General features: G+C 46.0%; 12 protein-coding genes across 12 annotated transcripts; 9 read left to right on the top strand and 3 right to left on the bottom strand.

The window, feature by feature from the left end:
- Window positions 1-230: 230 nt before the first annotated feature.
- On the top strand, window positions 231-714 carry N7469_003796 (uncharacterized protein; the record flags this gene model as incomplete). Its single annotated transcript, XM_056642716.1, has 2 exons — window positions 231-520; window positions 594-714. The coding sequence occupies 2 exons, from the start codon at window positions 231-233 to the stop codon at window positions 712-714; spliced, it is 411 nt and encodes a 136-aa protein (XP_056502128.1).
- A 274-nt stretch (window positions 715-988) lies between these two features.
- Window positions 989-3,035, bottom strand: N7469_003795 (WD40 repeat domain-containing protein; the record flags this gene model as incomplete). The annotated part of the gene is made up of 4 exons (XM_056642715.1): window positions 989-2,386; window positions 2,475-2,675; window positions 2,753-2,868; window positions 2,942-3,035. 4 exons carry the CDS (start codon window positions 3,033-3,035, stop codon window positions 989-991), a joined length of 1,809 nt encoding a protein of 602 aa, XP_056502127.1.
- Window positions 3,036-3,524: 489 nt separating this feature from the next.
- Window positions 3,525-5,236, top strand: N7469_003794 (putative diacylglycerol O-acyltransferase (DgaT); the record flags this gene model as incomplete). Its single annotated transcript, XM_056642714.1, has 4 exons — window positions 3,525-3,792; window positions 3,856-3,896; window positions 3,972-4,968; window positions 5,031-5,236. Coding segments are annotated over 4 exons (1,512 nt in total), but the record flags the coding sequence as incomplete, so codon positions are not given.
- Window positions 5,237-5,648: 412 nt separating this feature from the next.
- N7469_003793 (MAPEG family protein) lies at window positions 5,649-6,236 on the top strand (the record flags this gene model as incomplete). The annotated part of the gene is made up of 3 exons (XM_056642713.1): window positions 5,649-5,680; window positions 5,746-5,881; window positions 5,949-6,236. The coding sequence occupies 3 exons, from the start codon at window positions 5,649-5,651 to the stop codon at window positions 6,234-6,236; spliced, it is 456 nt and encodes a 151-aa protein (XP_056502125.1).
- A 352-nt stretch (window positions 6,237-6,588) lies between these two features.
- On the top strand, window positions 6,589-7,490 carry pyrG (orotidine-5'-phosphate decarboxylase pyrG; the record flags this gene model as incomplete). Its single annotated transcript, XM_056642712.1, has 2 exons — window positions 6,589-6,745; window positions 6,814-7,490. 2 exons carry the CDS (start codon window positions 6,589-6,591, stop codon window positions 7,488-7,490), a joined length of 834 nt encoding a protein of 277 aa, XP_056502124.1.
- Window positions 7,491-9,032: 1,542 nt separating this feature from the next.
- Window positions 9,033-10,955, top strand: N7469_003791 (allantoate permease family MFS transporter; the record flags this gene model as incomplete). The annotated part of the gene is made up of 7 exons (XM_056642711.1): window positions 9,033-9,282; window positions 9,347-9,442; window positions 9,518-9,723; window positions 9,776-10,195; window positions 10,257-10,605; window positions 10,665-10,845; window positions 10,904-10,955. The coding sequence occupies 7 exons, from the start codon at window positions 9,033-9,035 to the stop codon at window positions 10,953-10,955; spliced, it is 1,554 nt and encodes a 517-aa protein (XP_056502123.1).
- A 750-nt stretch (window positions 10,956-11,705) lies between these two features.
- N7469_003790 (GPR1/FUN34/yaaH) lies at window positions 11,706-12,710 on the top strand (the record flags this gene model as incomplete). Its single annotated transcript, XM_056642710.1, has 5 exons — window positions 11,706-11,795; window positions 11,893-12,088; window positions 12,165-12,275; window positions 12,329-12,374; window positions 12,431-12,710. 5 exons carry the CDS (start codon window positions 11,706-11,708, stop codon window positions 12,708-12,710), a joined length of 723 nt encoding a protein of 240 aa, XP_056502122.1.
- A 4,179-nt stretch (window positions 12,711-16,889) lies between these two features.
- N7469_003789 (uncharacterized protein) lies at window positions 16,890-18,035 on the top strand (the record flags this gene model as incomplete). The annotated part of the gene is made up of 1 exon (XM_056642709.1): window positions 16,890-18,035. The coding sequence occupies one exon, from the start codon at window positions 16,890-16,892 to the stop codon at window positions 18,033-18,035; it is 1,146 nt and encodes a 381-aa protein (XP_056502121.1).
- Window positions 18,036-18,935: 900 nt separating this feature from the next.
- On the top strand, window positions 18,936-20,180 carry N7469_003788 (ceramidase; the record flags this gene model as incomplete). Its single annotated transcript, XM_056642708.1, has 7 exons — window positions 18,936-18,985; window positions 19,076-19,088; window positions 19,172-19,232; window positions 19,289-19,429; window positions 19,507-19,788; window positions 19,848-19,965; window positions 20,018-20,180. The coding sequence occupies 7 exons, from the start codon at window positions 18,936-18,938 to the stop codon at window positions 20,178-20,180; spliced, it is 828 nt and encodes a 275-aa protein (XP_056502120.1).
- A 1,182-nt stretch (window positions 20,181-21,362) lies between these two features.
- Window positions 21,363-22,040, top strand: N7469_003787 (lysoplasmalogenase; the record flags this gene model as incomplete). The annotated part of the gene is made up of 1 exon (XM_056642707.1): window positions 21,363-22,040. The coding sequence occupies one exon, from the start codon at window positions 21,363-21,365 to the stop codon at window positions 22,038-22,040; it is 678 nt and encodes a 225-aa protein (XP_056502119.1).
- Window positions 22,041-22,897: 857 nt separating this feature from the next.
- Window positions 22,898-23,615, bottom strand: N7469_003786 (snoRNA-binding rRNA-processing protein IMP3; the record flags this gene model as incomplete). The annotated part of the gene is made up of 3 exons (XM_056642706.1): window positions 22,898-23,071; window positions 23,134-23,494; window positions 23,584-23,615. 3 exons carry the CDS (start codon window positions 23,613-23,615, stop codon window positions 22,898-22,900), a joined length of 567 nt encoding a protein of 188 aa, XP_056502118.1.
- A 649-nt stretch (window positions 23,616-24,264) lies between these two features.
- Window positions 24,265-25,483, bottom strand: N7469_003785 (uncharacterized protein; the record flags this gene model as incomplete). Its single annotated transcript, XM_056642705.1, has 2 exons — window positions 24,265-25,164; window positions 25,229-25,483. The coding sequence occupies 2 exons, from the start codon at window positions 25,481-25,483 to the stop codon at window positions 24,265-24,267; spliced, it is 1,155 nt and encodes a 384-aa protein (XP_056502117.1).
- Between the last annotated feature and the right edge of the window lie 122 nt (window positions 25,484-25,605).

Genomic DNA, 25,605 nt, shown 5'->3' with positions numbered 1-25,605 from the left:
CAACCGCGGAGAACCCCAGACGCACGCCTGCCGAGGTCCGTTGGATGCAAACAGGACAAACAAGATGCGGTCAAGCTTGTTGCAAGTTGATCTCGACTGATTTGAACTGCATTGTATTGTTAGATTCTTGACAATTTCTCGATTCAACTTATTTACTCGGCCATGCTTTAGTATTATCGACACGAAATTTATTATATCACGCGTCGCATAAGGCTACTTAGCCAGTCCCGATGGCGAACAATCGCGTCCCTATTAATTACGAAGTCCCATCCTTCCCATCACTCTACGACCCTCTCCCATCACACGGCCAGGAGGCATATTACCTCTATTATACAACGGATATCTGGCGATTCACGCTGTATTGGACGCTCGTTTTTTATTGCGCATCGCATCTGACTGTTGCCGGGTGCACAGTGCTCACTCATGCGAGGAATTGGAGTGTGATTTGGTTGGTTCCGCTACTTTATATTGTTGTCGCCGGGTTGGAGGGTCTGCTTGCTGGGAGTATAGTGGGGCTTGTGTGAGTTCACTCTACAGAATCGGACTGCTCAGTCTATTTTTGTTGCGCAGGGACTAACAAAAAGATGTGGCAGACTTGGTGCTGTTTATCAGGCTGGTAATTTCAGAATGTCGACTTGGCTTCCGATGGTTTGGGGTGGTGTGAATGTCATGGTTCTAGTCGTAACGAGCTTCCCCATGCAGGGTGGTCTATGAAAACTACATGTAACATGCCGATTTTTGATGGCTTCAACTCGCAACACATTATTAACAGCACTACACTCGGCAATATTCGAAATCGACATCTTGAGATCCAAAACAGATGTGATTCTTCTATTGGGATATCTGTACAACGAATAATGAGTATCAAAATCAGCGCCGCCCGTGCCACCGGCAATCAAATGCCTATATATCCCTGACGCCGGTCCCGAAATACAGATCTGACACGCAACTAATGCAATCACTCGCTTCTCCACCCCCGGGGCAGGCCTTATCTACGGCCACCATCCGGCATACCCCCTTGCAGCCCAGGCAGACCACCAAATCCACCCATATTCTGGAAGTTCATATTCGGAGGCATTTGAATGCCCTGGGCCGAGAGCTGTTTTTGCAACTGTGCCATGTCGACATTCATCCCAGGCGGAGGCGGAGGGACACCCGTCATCCCTGGAAGCATGGGAAACCCTGGAGGAACTCCTTGGTTGGTGTTACCTGGTGGGCCAGGAGGAGGCGGGGCTTGCGAGCCCATAATTGCAGCTAGGCGACCAGGATCCATTCCTCCCATAGTTCCCGGCAGCCCAGGCGGCGGAGGCTGAGGGGCACCAATCCCAGGGAGCAAACCAGCACTTTCTTCCGCGTCGGGGGCACTCTGGATACCAGGCAGTGAGGGGCCACCAGGTCGACGCTGATCGACCAGGCTATCGGCTTCATCTTGAATTTCTTGTTCTTCCTCCTCACGCATTTGTCGACGGCCGAAACCGCGATTCCACGTCCCTTGGGCCTCGGCGGCCTCTTCGCCAATGTGGAATCGATCCTTCAAGTAGCTAGTCTCACCCGGTCGTGCTCGCGACCAAAATCGAGTGAAGTTATCCTTTGATCCAGATGCGAGAATGTGTCCTAGTGGATGCCAGTCCAGAGACCAAATCGTAGCACCGTGGGCGTATTGTACTCGGTGTGCGGGGAAGATCACTTGTGGAGGAGTATTTGCTGGATCGGGACTATCGTATGGTGCGACTGTAGGCACCTGGCCGCTCGGCAGATTCGGTTCGTCTAGTAGATAATGGTATAAAGAGCCATCTTCGGCTCCCGTAGAGATCAAATTGCTGTGAATAGGATGCCATGTAAGAGACGAAACAGGCTTCTCATGACCACGTAAGATACAGATATCCCGCATCATACGCAAATCAAAGACGCGCGCCGTTTGGTCTCGGGAGGACGTGGCTAGCAGGTTTCCATTCACGCGAGAGAATCGTGTCGCTGTCACCGTGTTCTTGTGACTGTGGAGCGTAGTCAAGCATCGGGCTGTGCGCGGGTCCCAAAACTTGACCTGATGGTCTTTAGATCCAGACACCAGCAGACCCTTTGTAGGATGCCAGTCGCAGGATTTCACATCCCAGTTGTGACCGGACAGTATGGTATCGCAAGTGCGAGAGGTAAAATCGAAAATCTTGAGGGTCGTGTCGTCGGAAGCAGAGAGGAATTTGGTGTCGCTGGGAGCCCAGGCTAGATCGCGAACAGCGTCGTGGTGCGCGTCGTCGATTGTTTCGACGTTGTTAAAGTTCGGTCGCCAATATTTAATGTCACCTCTTTGTCCACCAGAAATTAGCCATTCTTGGCTATGTGACCACCCGAGGGATGTGACACCTGCTTGTACTTGATCGTAATGAGCCTGTTGATGTCAGTTTTTTGAAAGAAAAAAAAGTCCATCTACCTCTTGCAATTGATCCCATTGACAGAATCTTTTAGATAGTACTCACGTCCATGACCGTCTCGAAATTAAAGGCCGTTCCATTCCACAACATGAATTCACCCGTATGGCCACCGGTCAGTAAGCGTCGTCCTTCGGGCGTCCATCGTACAACAACAATCGGCTTCTTTGATTTTCCAATGGACTGGTGCAAATGTCTGACGGGTATCGTATCTGCTGGAGAGTGTGTTCTCGCGACGGGCGGCAGCATCTACATTTGCTCAAAGTGGTCAGCTTCCATTATTTGTCGCAATTTACCCTTCAGAATAGCGCATGGGTGACACTCACATCCACTGTGAAGCTCACACTCGGTCGCTCCACCTCCATTCGATGTTCACCACGATACCGAGGTCGACGTGTTCGCGTCCATTGTACCATCGATGAGCCATAATCAGTGACCAATCCTGAAATTTTGACCGTTAGTGGGGAATCCACAGCAGTAGCATCTGCAGTAGTAGCAATCGTATCGCAACATACTAGGGCGCCGGGGTCCGACGGGACCATTATCATAGTTCTTATTGAATCTGCCGGGGAACTGGGCATCGCCCCCTTGTTCCTCATAGTAGGCCATAATGACCAGGCGGAGGAATCAACAAACAGAAAAACAAATGAAAGAACAGACTTCAATCAAACATGGCCGTGCGCCGTGAAGGATTGGGCCAATCTCATTGGCAAAAATAACGGGCGTTGGGGAGAAGAAGAAGAAGACGAGCTTCGGCCAGCGGAGGGAAAGTGGAGAGTCTCCTTTGGGAGGCGGTGATTGGTGAAAGCTCGCTCTGATGCCTTTCTTCCTTCATTTTCCCCTCAGCAGCCCATTCGATTCTTGGGTTAGTTGGGATTTTCTCGGCTGAGAGGAGGAAAACAGTACTTTTGTTCAGTTTATCCTTTTTTTTTTCTCATTTGTGCCAGATTTGACCCCTCCTCCAGAAGAGGTCAAAGTGGAAGTTTGACAACTCTTTTTTTAGTTTGCGGCGCATTGCGTGGATCTTCCCCTCTCTGCGGTCATATCTCCGCATCAGTCCACTCCAGAGCTATCGAAGCTCTCTGCTTTGTTCTTCAGATCGTTCAACATTTCATAATGGCACAGACAGAGGCCATTACGACTGCCAGAGAACAATCAACTCAGACTATTGAAACTCAGGCAAAAGCAGCTGCGAATACAGCGGAGGAAAATCAAGATGCAGCCTCCACTCCGAGCAAGAAACGGCGCAGCAAGTATCGCCATGTCGCTGCTTATCATTCACAGTCGCGACACTCAAGTCTGAGTCGGGAATCAGATGAGAGAATTAGCTTTCTCGGGTTCCGAAATCTGATGGTCTTGGTGTTGGGTGAGTGTACAGTTTATACCTTTTGCGATGCTGATTCCTCCGGCTGATGCTGACATCTTGCAGTGGCCATGAACCTCCGTCTCATCATCGAGAATTTCATGAAGGTACGTTGAGAATGACGAACTAAAACAAAGGACATATTCGGGAGTGAGAGGGGAATTGGTCTAACATATTCATAGTATGGTGTTCTGATATGTATCAAATGTCATGACTACCGCAAACAGGATCTAGTGCTTGGGTCGATTCTGTTCGCCCTGGTCCCATGCCACCTATTTGTCGCCTATCTAGTTGAGCTATATGCCGCTGCGTCAGCCAAACATACCGTCGGTCAACAGAAAAGAACCGCTGAAGAGAAAGAATCCGATCAACAACGATTTCGTTCAAGCTGGCCCTACACAGCCTTCTTACATACCGTCAATGCTACCTTGTGTCTGGCAGTGACCAGCTTTGTGGTATACTTCTACATCCACCATCCGGGCATCGGAACATTATGTCAATTGCACGCAATCATTGTTTGGCTGAAGAATTGTTCATATGCCTTTACAAATCGAGACCTGCGTCTGGCATTCTTGAATCCATCCGCCGACCCGGGTCTCCCCGCAATCTACGCCGCATGTCCATATCCCAGAAATATCACCCTCAACAACCTGGCCTACTTTTGGATGGCTCCCACACTCGTTTACCAGCCCGTCTATCCGCGTAGTCCATCTATCCGATGGCCTTTTGTGTTGAAGCGGCTGGCTGAGTTCTTCGTTCTCTCCGTCTTTATATGGCTTTTGTCGGCACAATATGCGGCGCCTGTTTTGCGCAATTCAATTGAAAAGATTGCCGTCATGGACATTGCTTCTATTCTGGAGAGAGTCATGAAATTATCAACTATTTCTCTTATCATTTGGTTGGCCGGTTTCTTTGCCCTTTTCCAGTCGCTTCTTAATGCACTCGCTGAAGTCATGCGCTTTGGTGATCGTGAGTTCTACACCGATTGGTGGAACAGTTCGAGTTTAGGCGTTTATTGGAGGTCCTGGAATCGACCTGTTTATCTTTTCATGAAGCGTCACGTTTTCTCTCCGCTTGTCGGTCGTGGTTGGAGTCCTTTAGCCGCGAGTGGTATGGTATTTGCACTGTCGGCCATTCTCCATGAAATGCTGGTTGGAATTCCGACTCACAACTTCATTGGTAGGAGAGAGTCCCCAGATGTTCGGTTCTCGCTTCACAGACTGATGATTTTTCCCCTTTAGGTGTGGCATTCTTTGGGATGATGTTCCAATTACCATTAATCATGCTGACGCTTCCATTTGAGAAGAAACGCGATCCACTGGGTAAAACTATCGGCAATTCTATCTTTTGGGTCAGCTTCTGTCTCGTGGGACAACCTTTAGGGGCCCTTCTTTATTTCTTCGCATGGCAGGCCAAGTATGGAAGTGTGAGTCGCGTTCATCCCTAGGAGTCCGTTTAAAGCAAAGTTGAATATGAACACAATAATACCAAACACTTTTCTGTCAAATAGCTGCGATTTAAGTTGATAACTAGCTCGAATGAGAATATCACGAACAATCCCACTGCATTTCCAAACAAGCAAAATAGCATCGTGTTCAATTACATCTAGGCAGTATGAGTGGACGTGTCAAGAACTGATCGAAGCACAAAGAACATTCCATCCAACCGCATTCTCCTACCTATCAAATATTTCCCAAGTTTAGTCTGACACGGACTCGGGGCGATGATTAAGCCGGTGATCAACATGTCCACCCGAAACTCCGCCGGCTCCGCTTGCCTCCGCGCTTCAGCTATAAGAAGCCCGCTCTCCTCCCCACACTTGTCATACTACAGATAACTACAAACATATCAATTCCACAATGGTGGCAATTACTCTCCCCGATAACTACGGGTAAGCTTGCATATCCCATCATTGTCCATTCCTCAATCCCATTGTCATTGTCTAACGATTTCTAGCTCCGTCATCGCCGTCGCGCTTGGCGCGATCCCAGTCCTGGGTTTCATCCACGGCAATATCACTGGCTCTCTGCGCAAAGCTGCCAAGGTCCCTTACCCCCACAGCTATGCTAGCATGGAATTGTGCAAGGAGAACGTAAGTCCTATACAATGAACCATGACTCTTTTCTCGCGAACATTGCTCTGATAATACCATTCTCCAGGCCAAGGCCGAACAGTTCAACTGCGCCCAGCGAGCCCACACCAACTTCCTCGAGAATGCCTCCCAAACCATGCTTTTCACGCTCGTCGCTGGTCTGAAATACCCACAGTTGGCTACGGGAATTGCTGCTTCTTGGGTAGTCTTCCGCGCGCTCTTCCTGTACGGCTACGTTTACTCCGGCAAGCCCCAGGGTAAGGGTCGCATGATTGGTGCTTTCTTTTGGCTTGCCCAGGGTGCTCTATGGGGATTGAGTGTCTTCGGTGTTGGACGTGATCTTATCTCTCTCTAAACGGTCCTAATCACTGTCTACTACGTCTCATGTATTATAATATCCAATTGCTTCCGATAATTCCTTATCTTTCTTTCTTTCTCTCTTTCCTTTGCTGCTTCGTTCCTACAACGCACCGCCACACCCCAGATGTGGCGCACGCCCCGCTGTGGCGCCGTAAAAAGTCCCCTCGGCGTGAACTTTTTTTATTTCTTATGCTCGACGCTTGTACTTGGAGGGTGCGAGACTGCATATTTCAATTGAGAGTGTTTTCTATACCTGAGTGATCTCAATTTCTACCCCACACCTTTTTATTATAAAATACACCACCTTCATTTTCCTCCCCCACCAACCCCGCCATCTGCTATCCAACATGTCTTCCAAGTCGCAGATCCCCTTTGGCACTCGTGCTAGTAGTCACCCTAACCCCCTGGCTCGCAAGCTCTTTCAGGTTGCCGAGGCCAAGAAGAGCAATGTTACGGTCTCTGCTGATGTAACCACCACCAAGGAACTACTCGATCTGGCTGACCGTGCGTGATATATTTCATTCCTATCTAATTGCCAGTGAGTGCGGAACTAATCTGAGTGAATGAAATAGGCCTTGGTCCCTATATCGCCGTCATCAAAACCCATATTGACATCCTCTCCGACTTCGGCCCCGAGACAATCAACGGCCTTAAGGCTCTGTCCGAAAAGCACAACTTCCTCATCTTCGAAGACCGTAAATTCATCGACATCGGCAACACCGTTCAAAAGCAATACCACGGCGGTGCCCTCCGTATCTCAGAATGGTCTCACATTATCAACTGCGCTATCCTCCCTGGTGAGGGTATCGTTGAGGCTCTAGCCCAGACCGCTCAAGCCTCCGACTTCCCCTACGGTTCTGATCGCGGTCTCCTCATTCTCGCCGAGATGACTTCTAAGGGTTCTCTCGCTACTGGATCCTACACATCCGCCTCTGTCGACTACGCTCGTAAATACCAGAGTTTTGTCCTGGGCTTTGTCTCCACTCGTGCTCTAACAGATGTCCCCGCCAGCGTCAGTGCCAATGAGAACGAGGACTTTGTCGTTTTCACCACTGGCGTCAATCTCTCGTCCAAGGGTGACAAACTCGGTCAACAATATCAAACCCCGCAATCGGCTATCGGCCGAGGGGCAGATTTCATTATTGCTGGACGCGGTATTTATGCCGCACCCGATCCTGTTGAGGCTGCGAAACAGTACCAGCAGCAGGGTTGGGAAGCATATCTGGCACGCGTCGGTGGTAGCCAATAGACGTTTAAAGGGAGACAAAGAAATCAGAGAGAACGCCCGAGAAGAAAAAAAAAGCAAATAATGAATCGGGGGCCACATGCCCTCCTCGTATGATAGAAATCCAATCGAAAAATAGAATTACCCTCATGACGTTTTCCCCTTCCCATGTGCGAATCTCAACGTGCATATGAGCTTTCCGGTGCGCATATGATATGAGAATGAGCATCACGAAAACGAACCCTGACGCCTCTGCGAATATAGTCAGTTACTGCTACTAACCAGTGACTGTAGCTACTAAGGTTAGGTCCACCCATTCAGCTCCAACTGATCGACAGCCCCTGCTTTGTTTGTACTGTACGTAGCTCCATCACGGAGTAGATCAGATCCAGATCCCCCTCGGATTCCACCGGGAATGACTCGTTGATATTACCACATGGATAGACAGGAGCCACATGGAGCTGTGTCGTACGCAACCTGCAATGCAAGCCAGGAATCCAATTCCAAATGCATCGACGACTCAACTTTCTATGACGGCTCCACATCGACCATCTCCCTAGCGTCGTTTGACTTGGGACTCCACGCGATAAGATGCATGAGATAACAGCCCGATGAAAGCCGGGAAATGGGAGCTATTTCCAGCCTTCAATTTCTTTTTTTCTTGGTTGTAGAGTACAGTATGGTGATAGCTGTACTCCGTAAATGCGAGATAAACCACATGTGCGGAATCCCTGCGGAATCCCTTGCGTTGATGCACGTTCGGGCCTACTTCTGCATGCCGAGCCCATGACCGCATTTTTCTCTACTTTTTGAAAGTAGTTTATGTACATGGCTGGTGTACATCTATTACTTATACTGGATAACATACAGATAGTATGCTTCTAGGTATAATCAGTTGATATACCTCTTAATATACCAAGTAGAGTAAGTGACCCTCCGATGGTGTCTCCACGATAACCTTTCCTTGGCCGTTTCCCCTATCCACTACGACCAACCCAAAACCGTATCAACCTCGGACATCAATTACGCACACCATCTGCCGGGGTTGAATCCAGTTTCTTTCAATCTCTTGGGGGCTTTTGGTTTTGCCGATCACTCCTCCTTTCCCCTCTTTGTACGGGCCAATCGCTATCTCTTGAAAAAAAGGACTAAGATACGCCAACCCCAGATATCCGGTGCTTATCGCGGGGATTGAGGACCCACTGCTTGATCGATGGTTGGTTTTGATAGGAAGTCCCTGGAGCTACGGTCCAGCCAGCTGTGAGTGTTTTCTCATGGTGGAGAACACAGTAATGGGTTGAGGGTCAAAGAGAGATAACGCCACTGACAAGCTCCCCGTGTTACTCATGCTTTTTGGGACTGCGTTTGCCCAGCATGACGGATGCAGACGATAAAATCCCCCGTCCCGTCCATCGGAATTGCGGTGAATTTTCTCTCCGAGGTATACTTAAACCCGTGGTCGTAACCCCCCCCGTCATTAGATTTGTCTAGATTTGGACTCTTATCGAATTCTTTCTATTTTTTGTCTCTTTGAATCCTCTGGATTATTGGGACAAACTTACCATCATGGCGGGTGATATAGGAGAGAAGGTTGATGTTGGCGCCTCTTCAGGCGTTGATATCGAGAAGGGTACACCGGTTGACCCGACTATTGCGAAACACTCCCATGATGCCGATGAGGCGATGAAGGCGTTTGAGGAGTTGCAGGGTGAAGCGATTGAATTGGATGAGTCAACGAACCGACGTCTTCTTCGAACGATTGATTGGCATCTTATGCCGATTATGTGCTGTATCTACGGCATGAATTACTTGGATAGTCAGTGTCAAATTGCTAAACCTTGAGTAAACCCTGGAAAATTGCTGACGGTCTTTACTTTTAGAAACAACCCTTTCCTATGCCAGCGTTATGGGTATTCGTGATGATTTAAACCTGGTTGATGACCAGTATCAATGGTTGGGAAGTCTTTTCTACTTCGGTACGCCTTAAGCTCATATATTCTTTCACGGTGTTTTAGCGTGGAATCCCATGGCATTTTCTGACAACTTCATAGGTTACCTGGCGTTCGAATACCCTACCAATCGATTGCTACAGCTCCTTCCACTCGGAAAATATTCTGCTTTTTGTATCTTGATGTGGGGTCTTGTCTTGAGCTGCTTCGCAGGTGTCAATAACTATGGAGGTGCAATCGCCATTCGACTCTTCCTGGGTGTATTCGAGGCGGCCGTAACACCTGGATTCGCCTTGCTAACCTCTCAGGTAGGTAATCGACCACCATCCTCCGTGATCCGCAGCTAACACATCATTGCAGTGGTATACAAAGAGAGAGCAAGGTAGTCGCGTCAATATTTGGTTCAGTTTTAACGGTGTCGGACAAATTGTCGGTGGTCTGATTGCATATGGTATTGCCGTGGGTACGAGAAAGCACGGCTCATCGATTGAACCCTGGAAGATCGTCTTCCTCGTCACTGGTCTTATGACTATTGTTCTCGGGCTCTTTTTCTTGTGGATTATCCCGGACAGTCAATTGAACGCTCGTTGGCTCAAGAAAGAGGATCGTGTCCTTGCTATTGCTCGAGTCCGCAGTAACCAGCAGGGTATTGGAAACAAGCATTTCAAATTATATCAGGTCAAAGAAGCTCTTCTTGACCCGATGACCTGGGCATTCTTCTTCTATGCTCTGGTCGCTGATATTCCCAATGGTGGTATTAGTAATTTCTTCAACCAGCTCGTACGTTCACTCTCTTCTCTCGTTTAGATGAAGTTTTGCTTACGATATTTGCCTTATTTAGATCACAAGCTTCGGTTATACTGAAGAACAAAGTTTGCTCCTGGGTGTTCCGGGCGGTGCTGTCGAAGTCGTTGCGCTGATTCTTAACGGTTACATTGGACACATCACGAATCAGCGTGTTCTTTGCAGTCTTGGTGGCCTAGTCGCTGCATTTGTAGGCATGGTTCTTATAGTCGCACTGCCCGTGGAGAACAATACTGGCCGATTGATTGGATACTACATGACCCAAGCTATCCCAACAGCTTTCGTTGCCCTTTTATCAATGATCTCATCCAATGTCGCCGGATATACGAAAAAGACAACAGTTGCCGCTCTTTACCTAATCGGATACTGTGTCGGAAACATCATCGGTATGTTCTATTTTCGACTAACATGGGTCTCAATTCATAATGTTAACAACTCCACACAGGCCCTCAAACTTTCCGCCCCGAGGATGCCCCCCGATATCTCTCTGCCGAAATTACAATCCTAGTCTGTATCGGCGTAGCTCTTCTTATCATGCTCTTCATCTACTGGTGGTACCGTAAGGAGAACGCGCGCAAGATCGAGATCCAGTCTCGACCTGACTATGTTCGTCTTGAAAATCAAGAGTGAGCTATCTTCCATTTCCCCTGATTTCGATTATGAACAGTTCACTAATGAATGTAGATGGTTGGATCTTACTGATCGCGAGAACCCGGATTTCCTTTACTCGCTGTGAATACAGCTAGCTTCATGCTTATCTTCCACTGGTGGAATTGTATATAGTCCTAACGCCTCCTTCACGAATCTTTATGCCCTCAATCGACTTTTTCACTGCGCGCAAGTTTCTTCTCTAGCTAGAGTCTACCCGATGTGAAGATAGAGAATTGTTCTTCTACTGTCTGCTCGTGAATCACACCTTGCTCAATCCAATAGCCAGTGGCAGATCATCTCGGTTCACGATCCCGAGATATAGAATGCATCCATCTGTATCAAGGATCCAAGTCAGAACTAACTACTAGTTAGTGTACTAGTAGTACATGAATATACATTGGGTATGCGCCATAGGACTTTTCGGTAATTCTAATCTAACATAGGACTATACCGCATCAACCCGAGATTTGATCGACGTTCCATGCCACCCGATCTCATCCGATTGACCAACTTGGGAAAGCTAAAGTGCCCACTGGCATAATTTGAGCGCTGTATCACCTTATGAATCCACAATCAAATCATTGAGTGAAAAACGGGTCTTGACCTCGCATTCTTAAGCCTTGCGGCTTATTTTCATTTTATTCTCGTTGCTTGATCCACACTCGGATACTTTTACTCAATTCAGACTGTAGGCGTGAAAAATATTCATTATATACCATTCTAGAGTATTTATAGAAGACGGTATATATATATACCTAATTGGGGATTAAATTTTCCTATCCAAGTGTAAAGGTACAGTTCACTTGTATACCATTACCGACATCATTCAATGTCAATGTCCGGCTCTATTGGAAAAGGTGGAAATGCCGCCATGTACATATCACAGCACCAAGCCAATTCCAAAAATGAACGCCTTGCAGACCCTGTAAGATATCTCTCTTGGCTTCATTGACTTGCATCAGTCGCTTTGGGATATAGAGCACCAGCTAAACATATTATACGATTGCTAATAAGCTGTACAGGCACCCTTGGCAATGGGCGGATTTGCAACAACACTCCTTTCAGTATCACTGGCAATGATGAATTTTCGCGATGTTTCGACACAAACTCTTTTCGTTGGCGATCTTTGTTTTGTGGCGTTCTTTGGATTGCTTATTTCTGCACAATGGGAAATGGTTCGTGGTAATACGTTTTCGTATACGGTTCTCTCTGCTTATGGTGAGTTTGATCTACTCGTATTTTTGCACTTATCACTAGGAGTATAAGGAGACATTTTTACTGATGAGTATAATAGCATTGTTTTATGCTGGGTATGGAGCTAATATGATTCCTTCATTTGGGATCATTGATGCTTATGGCGGGTATACTTCGGAATATTATAATGCCTTTGGCTTTTTCATTCTTCGTGAGACCTACTCCGTTCTGACCCGAGAATTGGTTCGAGTCTAACCTTGTTAGTATGGGGTGTTTTCAACCTATTCTTCTTGATCGCCAGTATAAGATTGTAAGTTTTGTGCTCTGTTATTGAAATATTTTGCTTTGAACTGACTGTTCCTACAGTAATCTTGTTTATATCTTGATATTTCTCTCACTGGAGCTCTGCCTTTGCTTCGATGCTGCCTCGCAGTTCAAACGTGGTGATGGTAGGTTTTCTACGAGTAAAACATTCTCGACTGTTGCAGGGGCCTTTGCATTTACGGCTAGTATTTTGGGGTACTATACTGTGTTGCATTATCTGTGCGAAGAGTCTCTGCCTGTTTCGGTTCCCATGGGAGACACATCGAGGTATTTCAAAAAGTGTACGCTGGCATCTGGCAAAGCAAATGATGATCTTGTTTAGAATCGCTTTCTGATTACAGGCGAGGAGAATCTTCAATTATGACTGAAGTCAAATGTGAGGCTCTTTAATCTATACCTATAGATTATGCGCAGGCCACGGGATACTAGTATAGAATTTTGAATGTTAGAAAACTAGAGGAGAGATTAGATCATTAAACCACGCAGTCCAATACAAAGAATCCTCAAGCTACGGCAGCAAATTATCAATATCTATGTACATTATACAAAGATCATCCCATAGCCCTCCTCGCATAACAGCCTATTACCTTGAACTTTGTGTGCAAAAGCACACTGTTATACTATATCCCCCTGGACCAGTTACCGCTCGAAATATGTATGTCGTGTCATAACTTAGACTAACTTTATCTTTTATATCAGGCTTCTTTCCTCTTAAATGACTATATTGATGTCTCTACTTGCTACACTACTCATTACTGAGACCACTACAGTTGAGATATTATTTGACCCATGGAATGCTCATAGATTTCTGTACTGCTAACGTGGAATTCAGTTGCGAGAAGGATATGTTGATCACTTCTTGAATAGGAATACACATGCGAGCCAATCCGAGATAAGTATATAATGAAATATTGTGCTAAACATTCTACAAAGGATGAGGTATCAATACTATTTCACGATAATTAGGATAAAGAAAAAAAAGCTCTAGCAAGTCCTGTAAAGTGAAGCAGTAGCCTAAAGCCCTTTATTTCGCTGGAGAAACGTGTGAGATATTCAACTGCCGAGAGGACAAAATGGCGGCTCTACAAAAATGAAAAGATGGAAAAATATGGCCAATACCATGGATATTATATAGAGAATAGTATACGTAGAAGTGCTATATTCGTTGCTGCCAAAATTTTCACTTCGCGCTTTTCAATGTGTCGCTCTTATCAAATTCTCCCATACACAGACACGACAACATCGCGTCATCTACGAGTCGCGTCTATCCTGTTACTACAATCTTCTCTAGAAATTCGGCTTTGTTTCGAGTTTGAGTCAGACTCAAGAGCAACTAGGAACCCCGTGAGGTCTTCTCCATCAACGAATTTCGGCTTCCTTGTTCGAAGATCATGAATGCCTGGTTGCCTGTTCCCAATATGCCAGGCAATTGAAGATCTGGTAACAGTCAAAGTCCGGACATACGACCGTGGAGAGGCGCAAAACTGGACTGTTGGACATCCAGACACAGGGTCTTAGCATTTGCACTGGACGGTTTCCAAATGTTTCCATGTTTTGGCAAGATCAATAAAATGGATGATCGACGCAAGCAATGATCGAATCACTTATTGGTGTTTCAAATGGGACCTTGATCGGGCAGACCCTCACCTTCGAAGGGCAAATCGCCTCGAGGCAGGTCGCCTGGGGACAGGCTGACTGAGCAACAGGGTGCAGTAGCAACTGAACTCGATAAAACAAGCGATACGTCCGAGCCGGATCAACTCATGCTCTTTGATGAGGCAGAGTTTGAATTCTTTTGACATTAATGTCGTCCCATCCAGAGGTTCTCGAACGCACCTAACATCTATGGATCCCTCCATTGTCGTGGAATGCCACGGCATACCATATTTCCCAACACATATGTATATTAGCTCGCCTACGGATTTTATTGGCCACGCATGGGATAGATTATTGGAAAGGTTCAGCATACTGATCAAGTGTTTCGATTTGGAGAAATTATCTCATTTTTGAAAGCCGTCAATAAAGCCAAAAAACAAAGGGACTAAATCAGTATGGATCGAAAACCGAATAATGCACAACTTGCTGAACGTGCTGACCGACGGTCAAGCATCTCTCGGCATTTATGCCATATTGAGTTCCTCTACAACAATCTTATACAGTGATTGACGGCTTTCAAAGAGCTGCAACCCAATACAAAATGTAAAATTATCCAAACCGTCGTAGCAGACAGTTGAATTCGCAGCGGTTGGTCAAGCCACAGGCTACATTGAGCGCGGGCCATGAAATTATCCAAGCTACCAAATCAGTCAGAGCTACTACAACCTTTCCAAGCATGAAGGTTCGCCAATATCCTTGAGTCACGTCTTTGCAAGGAGATATTAAGACCTAATTGTCGAGAGGTGGTTGATGAGAGACCAGCGAAGGGTCCTATCCTTCCCGTTTCCTGGTGATCTCTGTGTTTCTCCCAAGAGAAAAGGGACTGAACTGCGTACTCAGAACCAAGATAGAAGTTCCAGAGGACTCTGACGCACAGCGTGTCCTTTTTCATATCAGTCAATACTATCTGATCTCATTATCAGCTTTTAATTTCTGGTATCCGGTTTCAGCCCTCTCGTGTACTAATACATATGGAATTGGATCACTTCTAGTCTCCTTTCCAGCTCTTCAACAAGACATTCCCGAATGTCTTCAACACCGACGCGAGGTCGTGTAGGTTTTGGCGAATCATGCTCAAATACTAGTAAAAAAGATCTTTGATTCGCAACTAATTATGACGACCGAAGGGAGCTCGTGCCATGAAACAAGCCATAGATGGATGAATAGACTTGTTTAGGATGATCAATAGTTTAGTGCAAGGTTAATGCGGAAAGGGTTTGGTCAATCCGCTAGATGTGGGACTACAACCGCCGTGCTCCAATTATTGGTCGTCAATTGCAGGACCAAATGGACTTTTGTCCGTCAAGACATTTGTTGAATTGACCGCAATTTGAAATACTCCGCAGTCGTACAATCTTTTCACTAACTATGTACATAGTAGTTGCGTTGATTACCCCTGGCTACTATTACAAGTTTGCCACAATACTAGTTCATGTTCATGTATACCGCTCTTTAGAGGATCCCCAATGCCGGCGCTACTAGAGAGTTGCATTTCTTGAAAAGGTCCGCTGCGTCGTAACAAACCCCAAACCCCTCTTTATCTCGACAAGCTTTTACCCGGATCGGAGAGTAATCCGATATGATTTCTTCCAGGGTTGTCTAGCGTGGACAAGCATAGAGTGGTATACAGAGCCACACCGAAGCTATAAAGTCTAGCCCTAAAAACTAGACTGGTAAATGAATAATTCCAAGACTTTTTTTTTATATTAATTTACTCTGCCAGCGGTGTAACCCGCCAATTTCTACTGAACTTGATATTAACCTATGTATTAAAGACAATTACGACAGTAATGGACTGTGCGAGTGACAATGGTGAACTGACCCCACGTTGCCAAGCTCTCGTCCGAAGGCGATGATGTTCACAATTACGGAGTATGTCTATCGGTATTTGAAATCTCTTACTTGCAGTCCCGTCATTCGTAGTGTTTCCCTCCATGATCGACCACTGAGACAAGCGCTGGAATCAACCAGAGTTCGCTAGCCTGCTACAGTGAAAAAAAAAAGATTGTTGTGTGCGATCGGCAGACCAACTCACACCCGTCCGCCATCAAGACAGGATTTGTTGATTTTTGATGATGCTTTGTGGGGCAGAGGCGGGGTGTACCTGGTTGGAAGGGACCACGTCGTATTGACCTGGTGAGGGATCGATGCAGGGTCCCAGCTCTACAAAGACTACCAGTAACAAAGCTCATAATTCATGGTTTTCGAGGAGAAGTTTGGCGCGCGGTCGATATCGAGTAAATAGTAAGGTACGTTTCATCACTTGAGCCAACAACAAACGAGGAAGAAGATCCTATAAGCGCCGCGTGGTACGAAAATAAAACCCGAATCGAACCCCCTGCATATTCGTCACTGCAGGGGCGTTGGTTGAGACGATCCAGACCGTGCGAGGGTTTTTTTGGTCTTCTTCGTCTTGTTCTTCTTGGCTTTGGAGAGAAGTGGAGGCTTGTCAACCCCCCCCACTAGACTAGTCTAGCCTACTACGACGCTTCTCTTCTTGTCGAGGAGCGGTGTGTGCAAATGAAATGAATTAAAAAAATGTCGGGTCCCGATGCTGTGCAGGAACTTATTTCGTTCTTTAATTCAAGTTTAATTCTGATTACTTTGGGTGAAGTCCTCCAGGGTCGTCCTCTTCTCTTCTGTTGTTGTTTTTTTTTTTTTATACTACCGGAGTATACCCAAACCTGGTGACATGGGCTACACAATGACAACAACCCCTCCTGCCCAGTCCTAATTAATTTCATCGTGTTGGAGTATCGATCGACAAGGCGCGCATTCTATTCGACACTTTTGCCTTTGTTACTTTTCTCCTATAGGTCTCTTCAAAGGACCTGAAGGTTTACGAATGGCCGTCACATGGCGTGGCGATCTTCACATGGACACTGCACCTGCTGTATTTCCTTCTCGTCTTGAAATCAAATCTTTAGAGACAGCAGTGATCGAACTTCCTACGAAATGCAGTACTACTCCACCCTCGCCTTCTCAGCCCCTCTCTAAGATGGATATACCTAAAGTCAAAAGAATCGACCCACCAACAACGACAGCGGCAACGGCAACTATGGCCGCATTCCCGGACTCACCACCCACTTCTACAAATCGACCACGAAGAGCATCACGACCAACATCTGCAACGGGCTCTGCACAACACTCTCGCTCAAATTCAAGAAGTACGGCCCGATCGCGTCCTCCTAGTCGTCATGGCTCCTTACATTCCTCACGGAGGGCAGTTACTACTGCAAGTATCGTTCCTGTCCCGCCAGCTCGCCCTTCACCACATGAGAGACGAGCGTCATTATTAGCACTTCATCGAGAGTCATGTCGTTTGTTCCAAGAAATGGACGATACTGCCAACGTATCTCCAGATGATATACGCTCCGTGCCTGCTCTTTCGAGAGCGCCATCATCAACATATAATTCCCCTCGAGAACTTGACGGCCGGACTTCTTCCGATGCTGATGGTTCAGGACCACCATCCCCAGTGGCATCATCACAATCTAGTCGCCGTTTTGAATTTGAGCATCGAAATTCTATAAGTTCCACTATTTCACCGATCCCTCTCCAGCATCGAGACCGGTCAAATACACTTCCTAGCAAAACACCCGAGTATAACTCGGAACATATTCAAAGTTCATCTGCATCTTCAATCCACGTCCCGGCGACGGTGATGGAATGGACATCCCCTGAATCTCGAAGAGCGGAATATGAGAAAATTGACCGTGCTGGTCGTGGTGTCCGTGGCTTGTGGCGACGTGTAGCTCCCCGCTGGTGTCAGACGCGTGAGGCTAGAACGCCGTTCTTCGAAGAAGGAAATACATGTCGAGAGGGAAGTGTCCGTCGATTCAGAATGGACTTGCCAGATGAAGAGCTTGAAAATACTGAAATCGCTCCGCATGAGAAATCTCAAGTTCAAATATTCGATTTTCTTGGAAAGGGAACGGATCACGGTCCTCGACGCTGGATATATCGTCGGTCTAAGACCTCCCCCGCATAAAGTAAAGCTTGACGCAAACTCGTACTCTACTTTCATGGTTTCATCACCCTTCATCTTTTATCTTTCTTTGATCAGCCTCTTGGCACGGGTGCCATTTGCCACTTTGGCAGAGCAAGGCTGCTCTGTCCCATGATTCAAGATTCACGACTGGACTCCCGAGTCTAGTCGTGAATAAGAGGTCTTATTGCATCTGCATTTGCATTGCGCATGACCTAGACAATACCTATATCTGCACTCTTCTTCCCTTGTGAATATTTTGACCATTAATTCGAAATCCTGTGCATAAGGAAAGATCGGCTCGCTCTGTTTTTGACATGACTCTATATTTTTGCGTTCGTTATTTCTACCGCATCACTTTACCAAGACTTCATGATACCCGTCTGTCAATTAGCATTGATGTACATACTTATACGACGCCGTCTGCACACTTACCTGAACGTCACCCAATACAAAATTGGTCTATTTATTCAGAATTCTATTCAATAGTAACTTGTTGTCGCATCCTATAGAACATTTGTGAAATACTCGTATGGTAGTGGGTCCCCCTGGATACAGTAATACGAGTCTGCCCCAGGGACTGAAATCTGCCAATCGAATTCTTCGAAATTTGTATACTATGCGCCATACAATACAATGAAGCTTGCAATGTCAAATAGCGATAAACACCACAACTTCAACCATCCATCAACCTCCACTGTGTTCACTATTGTTTTGCCGGAATTCACCGACATCGCACCCGCTCGGCCCGAGTTCCAACGAGAGTCCAGCGGTTCGGCCAGCTTTCAACCAACCCGCATCTATTTTAGAACTGCAAACTTCAAAACAATCCCATTGTTCGACGTTGAATCTAGTTCCTTGGCAGTTTTCGACCATTGAGCCATCGAACAAACGTCCTAAACAATGGATTCATCCCTTATCCCTTTCTGGGGTCCTCCGACATCCTATTTGAAGTACGTTTTCGTGTCTACCTAGTTTTCAAACACGTCTCTTTCTCTCACCAATTGCATGATTAAAGACGGTTCATGACTGACTGGGTTTAGTTTTTGTGAAGAGGTATTCTCCCTTTCTTCTTGAATAGATGTTGAATCTGTTTGCCAATTGATTATTGATTACATTACTGACGTGTCCTTGAAAAGGATTATGTCATAACGCGATTTGTGGCTGAATTCATCAATACCTTCAGCAGTTTTATTTATAGTGAGTGAATTGTGTCACCACAAAGATACAACTGTTATTAACATGTCAATGTATAGTTTGTTATGGCATTTATGGCCTGATTCAGCTCCGCCAAAAGCCACAAGCTGCATTCCGCTCTATTTCGTACATTGGACTCATTGGCGTTGGCGTTTGCTCTGGAGGTTATCATATGACCCTCAAATATCATACTCAGATGTGTGAGTTCCAAGATAATTCCATTTCTTCTCGCAAGATGACGGCTCAAAGTGACACTGGCTGATTCTTCATATCACAGCGGATGAATTGTCCATGCATCTTCTTACTACGCCGCTTTTGTATCGCATTCTATCATTCAAAGCAAGTCCCCAGCGTACTCGATTGATAGGGATTATCCTTACCATTCTATTCACCATCGTTATGGTTGTCCATATGGTTATGGATGAATTCCTTCTTCATGCTTCTTCGTTTGGTTTGGCTGTTTATTTGATTGCGACGCGGACATTCAAGATTATTCCTGGACAAGTTCCTGATTTGAAAGTGAGGAAGACTCTGCGCCAAATATCGTTATTTGGATGCTGTAAGTGCCACATTTTCCAAATGATTTATGTTCACCGCAAATTGCTAATCGTGATGTAGTCTGCTTTGGATTCGGCTACTTCGTCTGGCTGATCGATGAGTTCGGCTGTGGGATTTTGACAAGTGCAAAAAATACAGTCGGGCTGCCTCTAGCATTCTTCTTTGAGTTCCATGGATGGTATGTTTCTATGTCTGTACGAATCGAGTAGCCAAATACTGACAGAATCCAGGTGGCACTTCTTCACTGCAATCGGAGGTTATATCGCGGTTGCTACTGTGGATCTGATTACTTCTGGTGAGGTGGACCAGGATCCCACTTCTTCTTTTGCTTGGCCAGTGGGTAATGCCTCGAGGGCAATTCAAAGAGTGGTTTCCCCCGAGAAGAAAGCATAGACTTTCAAAACCTCCAAACAAAGATCCTTCTACCCTTCCTTGCAATGTCAGCTTCTACCCTAGATGGAAACACTTTGTGCAAGCGACGTCCAGAGTTATCTTGATGGGATCTGGAAGGCTTTTACTGGTCATTAGAGCCAGGAATAGATCTAGCTATAGAAATGAGCATGATTTTGAGAACCTTGATATCTCTACAAACAATCCACTAGCTCCTTCTGATGGATAGGCTTGTCAAACGGCCCAATGCCTGCTTTATCAATGTCCATCAAACACAACACAGCCCCGCAAACGAACTTAACTTTCTATTCTCCCCATCTTCTCTTTTTTTTTCTCTTTTCTTTCTCTGTCTCTCCAATACTTCGCCGTTCAGCCAACACCCGTCGATGAGTTCCTCCTTTTTGTCTCCGTTTGTGTGCAACTGCCACGTACAGTTCTGTCCTATACAAAATACCATAACCACAATCATAATCATGACAGAATTTGGCCAAATACCGTTTTCCAAACCCCGCATTTTATACCATTCGTCGCGTCGCGGTATTCTCCACATACTGAATTGTCCAATGTGCTCCAAAAAATATATATGCATACAATACTTCGAAGAAAAAGATTATTTATGGATATTTATATTGAAATGGATGTATATTTTCTTATTTATATTGTCTAGCATGTTTTGAATACCGAATTCAATACATTACAGTAGATAGTATTTGATTTAGCGCAAGTACATTATTGAGGTGTCCCGTGGGAATATCAACTCAAATCCTCTTGGTTTGCTATGGAATCTAACGTCCTTATGAATTCCCACATAAAATAAATTTCTTAAATTAATGAAAAATATATAGCTACTACATAATTTGTTAAATTGTCTAAGCAAAGACTATAACAGAGCTAAGAGAATGAGGACCTCGGTCTCACAAGCAAATGTTGTTCCTCGGCTTTTCGCCAAGAAAACTGCTTAATCAGGTGAATTGGCCATAACTTCAATTGCTCCGTATACTATACGGAGCAATTGAAGATTGGATAGGTATCCAAACACCCATTGCATTTCATCCTGTGTCTGGTCTCTACAGATCCTTGAATATGTCAATTTCGACTTCGGCGTGCTTGCTGCTGGGTTCGCTGCCCTTATTGGTTTTATCAGAATGGAAATCTAGATCACACACGGGCACCGCCGTATTCAAAATGCTCTCTTCAGCTGCTTTCCTTAGCAGCCCATTGCTCTTACCATTCACAGAGTGGTCAGACTATCGCCGTCTCATCACCATCGGTCTTAGCTTTTCCTTGCTAGGCGACTTTTTTCTTATTCCTTCGCGGCGTGAATTCCATGGCTGGGACAGTAAAAACCCAGCCTCTGGCAAATCGGAAGCGCCAGGAAAAGTATCGATATCTTTCCAACTCGGTATTGTCGCCTTCGCAGCAGCTCACATAGCCTACACTGTAGCCTTCTTGCAAGATTCCTACAAGACCTCCTGGACGGCTTTTGCCGCCACATTCATAGGGACAGTGAGCGCTGCAAAATGGTTGGGTGTCATATATCCGCAGCCACGCTCCTCGCTCCAGACCAATGTACTGGACCTCCGTATTGCTCCGGATATGAAGCCGTTGGTTTCTGTCTATGCCGTTATCATCGCTACAATGTTTGCTGCCGCTACTTCCACGAGCCCGTTGATCGTTCCAACCAGCTGGTTGCACTCACGAGCCCTGGGAGCTGCTATGTTTGTTGTAAGCGACCTTTTTGTTGCGAAGAATGCTTTCGGGGGGTCTTCTGTGCCGAGAAACCGTGGGTGGCTCAGGATCCTTGCGGGTTATGCGCTTTATTTCTGGGCTCAAATGGTGATCGCTGGAACAGTGGGAGTATAATGATGAAATTACTGTATTTTATGGGGATTTATTAGCCAATGTATATTGATAAGTGTAATGCCGGCGGAAAATTTTCCTAATACAGGCATGTGTGCTTGAGGCGGCGCCTTGGAAAATAAAGAGAGAAAGAATGGAGGTAAAATTGATATCGAGTATCACTGTATCACTAAATCATCTGTTACACTGGGACAGCTCTAAGCTCCCTCGGTGTCCCAAACCAGCTGCCAGTGGCAGCTGGTCCGTGGTGGCACCGGCCAGTATTTGATATTCCCTAGCATGGGCAAAGGAGAACTCAACACTTATATATTCTTCTTCGATACTTGAATACTTTGTGCTGTGTGCACTCTTATTATTGGGATGCTAAGCTGCTTCCCCGGAATTCTCTCCATCCGGTAAAACTGAATCACAGCATTCTTGACGCAAATCAGGTTTTGCGTCGAGAGGGAAAGGTCTATTGACACTGCGACTTTTACCGAATCAAAGTTCCTTCATAGGCACACGGTAAAAGATTTCCGCGAACGGCTTTCAAAAGACAAAGAAAGGCCTTTCACGTATGATGCTATCGAGAGAGCTACCGTGTAGCCTTCATTGCCTTTGGAAACTTCATATACTGGTACTACCGCGGTTCCTGAGACTGTGGTCGCTACACAACGGAGAGGGCTAGCGTTTGACCGGGGTAAAAAGTCTAAGAAGAAATTCAGAATAGAAAGTAATCAAAGATTACGAAGAAGTATGTCAATTATTCATAGCGCCAGTAGAGAAAGAATGCATAAGCGCCGGGTATATCATAATAGATTTCCAAAATGCTTTTTTCGAGGCAAATTGCCCTCGCCCAATATCCACATCGCTCAACTCGTTCAAAGAAGATCGAAATCATCCAGTTTGTCGCGATATTGCATGATGTTGCGCTTGATCTTGCTGGAGTCGACCCAAGTCACAAAGTCCTCCATATTGCGGGTGACCAGGAAAGCGGGATCATTAACGACCTCTGTTCCAACGCGGACATGACCTTGTTCGATGAAAGTTGCGGCCTATTTGTAGTAAAGAGTTAGAAATTTGAATTTACCCAGAGACCCTTCACAGTAGAGCTTACAGCCTTGATAGTTTGCACCATTCTCGTGCGGACCATCAGTACCGCCAAACGTCTCCGACAGAATGCGGAAACAGTCACTTCTCTCTCCACACGCGATAGACCCGCACCCTGCTCGCGAGATTGTTTGAGGATTCCCATGCGCCACAGTTTATCCAGTAATTCTGACTCGAGTTTCCTGCGGATGGGGTCGGATTCGGGATCCAGTTGGGAAAGCTTATGGGCGAGTTGACGCAGAGATCCGCACATCGAGTTGTATTTGCGGTAATCCATCGGGTCTTGGAGGAGGTAGCGCTGACGAATTTCATGTTCGCGGTGATTTCCATCTGATTTATAGTTGTGGAAGTCGACCTTCCGGAGAAGTCTGTTGTTGGAAACTCATTAGCCATTGAACTTGATCGCAAGTAGCGGATTTTGAGGACGGATTTGCTGCGGGAAGATTGCTCGACTTACTTCTTCTCGTGATGCTTGAGTTGACGGACCATTTTGACAGGCGGATTGACGATCCAATCTCTCGAAAATTAAGACTGTCAAGAGGTTCCTGAGACTGAAGCGACTAAGCTGGCCGCGAATGAAAAAGTCCGCCGATAACAAATTTGTTATCGAGGCGGTGTGATTCTGCCAGATGACTACCACGTGACCTGTATCTGTACGGGCATGACTAATCCTGTATCAAATCTACAACTACGAGAAATTGATAAGATTGTATGAATTAGTTGGGGGATAAGTCCAATTTTGGGAAATATTTTCATGGTTTTTTTGTTGCTAATTGAGGAATGGCAAGTCTTATGTTGAACTAGAACCTTCGCCTCCAAACCTTCTGCGGTACTTCGAGAATTCCAACGTCAAATTAGAATGTGTAATACCCCGGAACTGTGAATTATGGGTTCTGGTTCCCTGATACGAAGCTCTTGAAAACAGGATGAGTATTTCTCGCATGGCCCCAAGGAGGCAATCGACTCAACGACAGTAATAATGTTAAAACAAGATACGATAGATGCCAATTGATCGAACACCATATTAAATCTAGTTACTTCACAGATGAAATATCAGTCACACACAATCAACAATGGTTCCGAACATCTCCCAATGTCTGACTCTAGCCGTCTCCAGCCGTCTCTGATATAGTTTCTCTCAAAAAACTGCTAAGCCTTGTGACCGCTTACCAGCACTTAAATGAGTCAACTCAAAATGTTGAATTTGCTGGCTCTGTAAAGAGTCAATCACCGTTATTGCAGCAGCTGTAGTACCATTGCCTGGAGAAAGTGCATAGACAAAACGACCGACAGCCTTCAAATCCGTCAGACCAGGGTCACCATTAGCCAAGTTCAGTATCGACAGAATTTTCGCGCCATCAGTACTGATTTCAATCAGTCGGTTTAGTGCTGCATCAGTGACGAAGACGCTCTTTCGCGTCGAAGAATAGGCGGCCCAACATGTCGCTTTCTGGTTCTCAACGATGATCTTGTCTTTGAGAAAGACTCTGTCGGTGGTCCTGTCTAATCCAAGAACAGTCGCTCCGAAAGACGCATCCGTGATGAATAGATGAGACGTGCCGGGGATTTCAACACCACCAAATAAGACTGCCGTACCAGCTGGTGAGCTTCGAGTATCACGAATCTCAAACAATGATGAGTCCGAGTGCTTGAATGGAAGGATAGAGACAAAGCCCGTTTGGTTAGTAGACGGGTTTCCCTTCACAGTGGTGATTAGACGTGTGTCATTTTCAGCAAAGAAGACCTGCGCAACCGTATTTGTTGGTCCAACCGGGGGTGTGGTTTGACGGAGTTCAAAATTAAGTACTTCCGTCATATGCTGTAGTCCTTCTGTCATAATCTCAGCACAGGAGACACCGGATTTAGCTCCAGTATAGCCAACACAAGCGACTTTGCGCTTCAACGAAGCTGTGACTGTCACAGGAAAGTCTCCAGGAACTGAGATCGGCTCTCCGACCATGGTCAAATTTGTGGGATCGGATCGATTGATTCTGAACATGCTCAGGGTATTTGACCCAGCATTCACGGCAAACACAAGCTGAACTGTCAGAAAAGAAAAAAAAAACTTGGGAAAGCTTTGAATGGGTAGTTCGAATACTCACATCGTCGATGACAAAGACAGAGCTTTGCGATGAGAGGGCATCTGGGGCAGCGGGTGCACCAGTCATTCCGTTGATACCATCACCACCCATGCCGCCAGTCAAGGTAGCGATTCCGCCATATAGTTTGCCATCATCCCCGATAGGGATAGAGATAATTGAGTTTTGTTGTTCGTTCGATTGGAGGTATAGGGCTTTTCCACCATGGCCACAGGAATATGGTACGGCATTGGCACCAACAAAGCTCCCTAGAAGCATCGGAATGAGGTGAAAAGAAGAAGAGATATACATTTTATCTGAAAATGTCGTTGACTGGACTGAAATAAAGACCCGCGGACTTGAATGGATATTTATATTTGAGACGGATATTCGCAAGGTTT

The sequence above is a fragment of the Penicillium citrinum genome (genome assembly GCF_028827155.1).
Source record: "Penicillium citrinum strain IBT 23319 chromosome Unknown utg000003l:1.0-4596430.0:1.0-4598250.0, whole genome shotgun sequence".
NCBI lineage: Eukaryota > Fungi > Ascomycota > Eurotiomycetes > Eurotiales > Aspergillaceae > Penicillium > Penicillium citrinum.
Note: the sequence above shows the minus strand (reverse complement) of the source record. Positions and strands in the feature narration are given on the sequence as shown.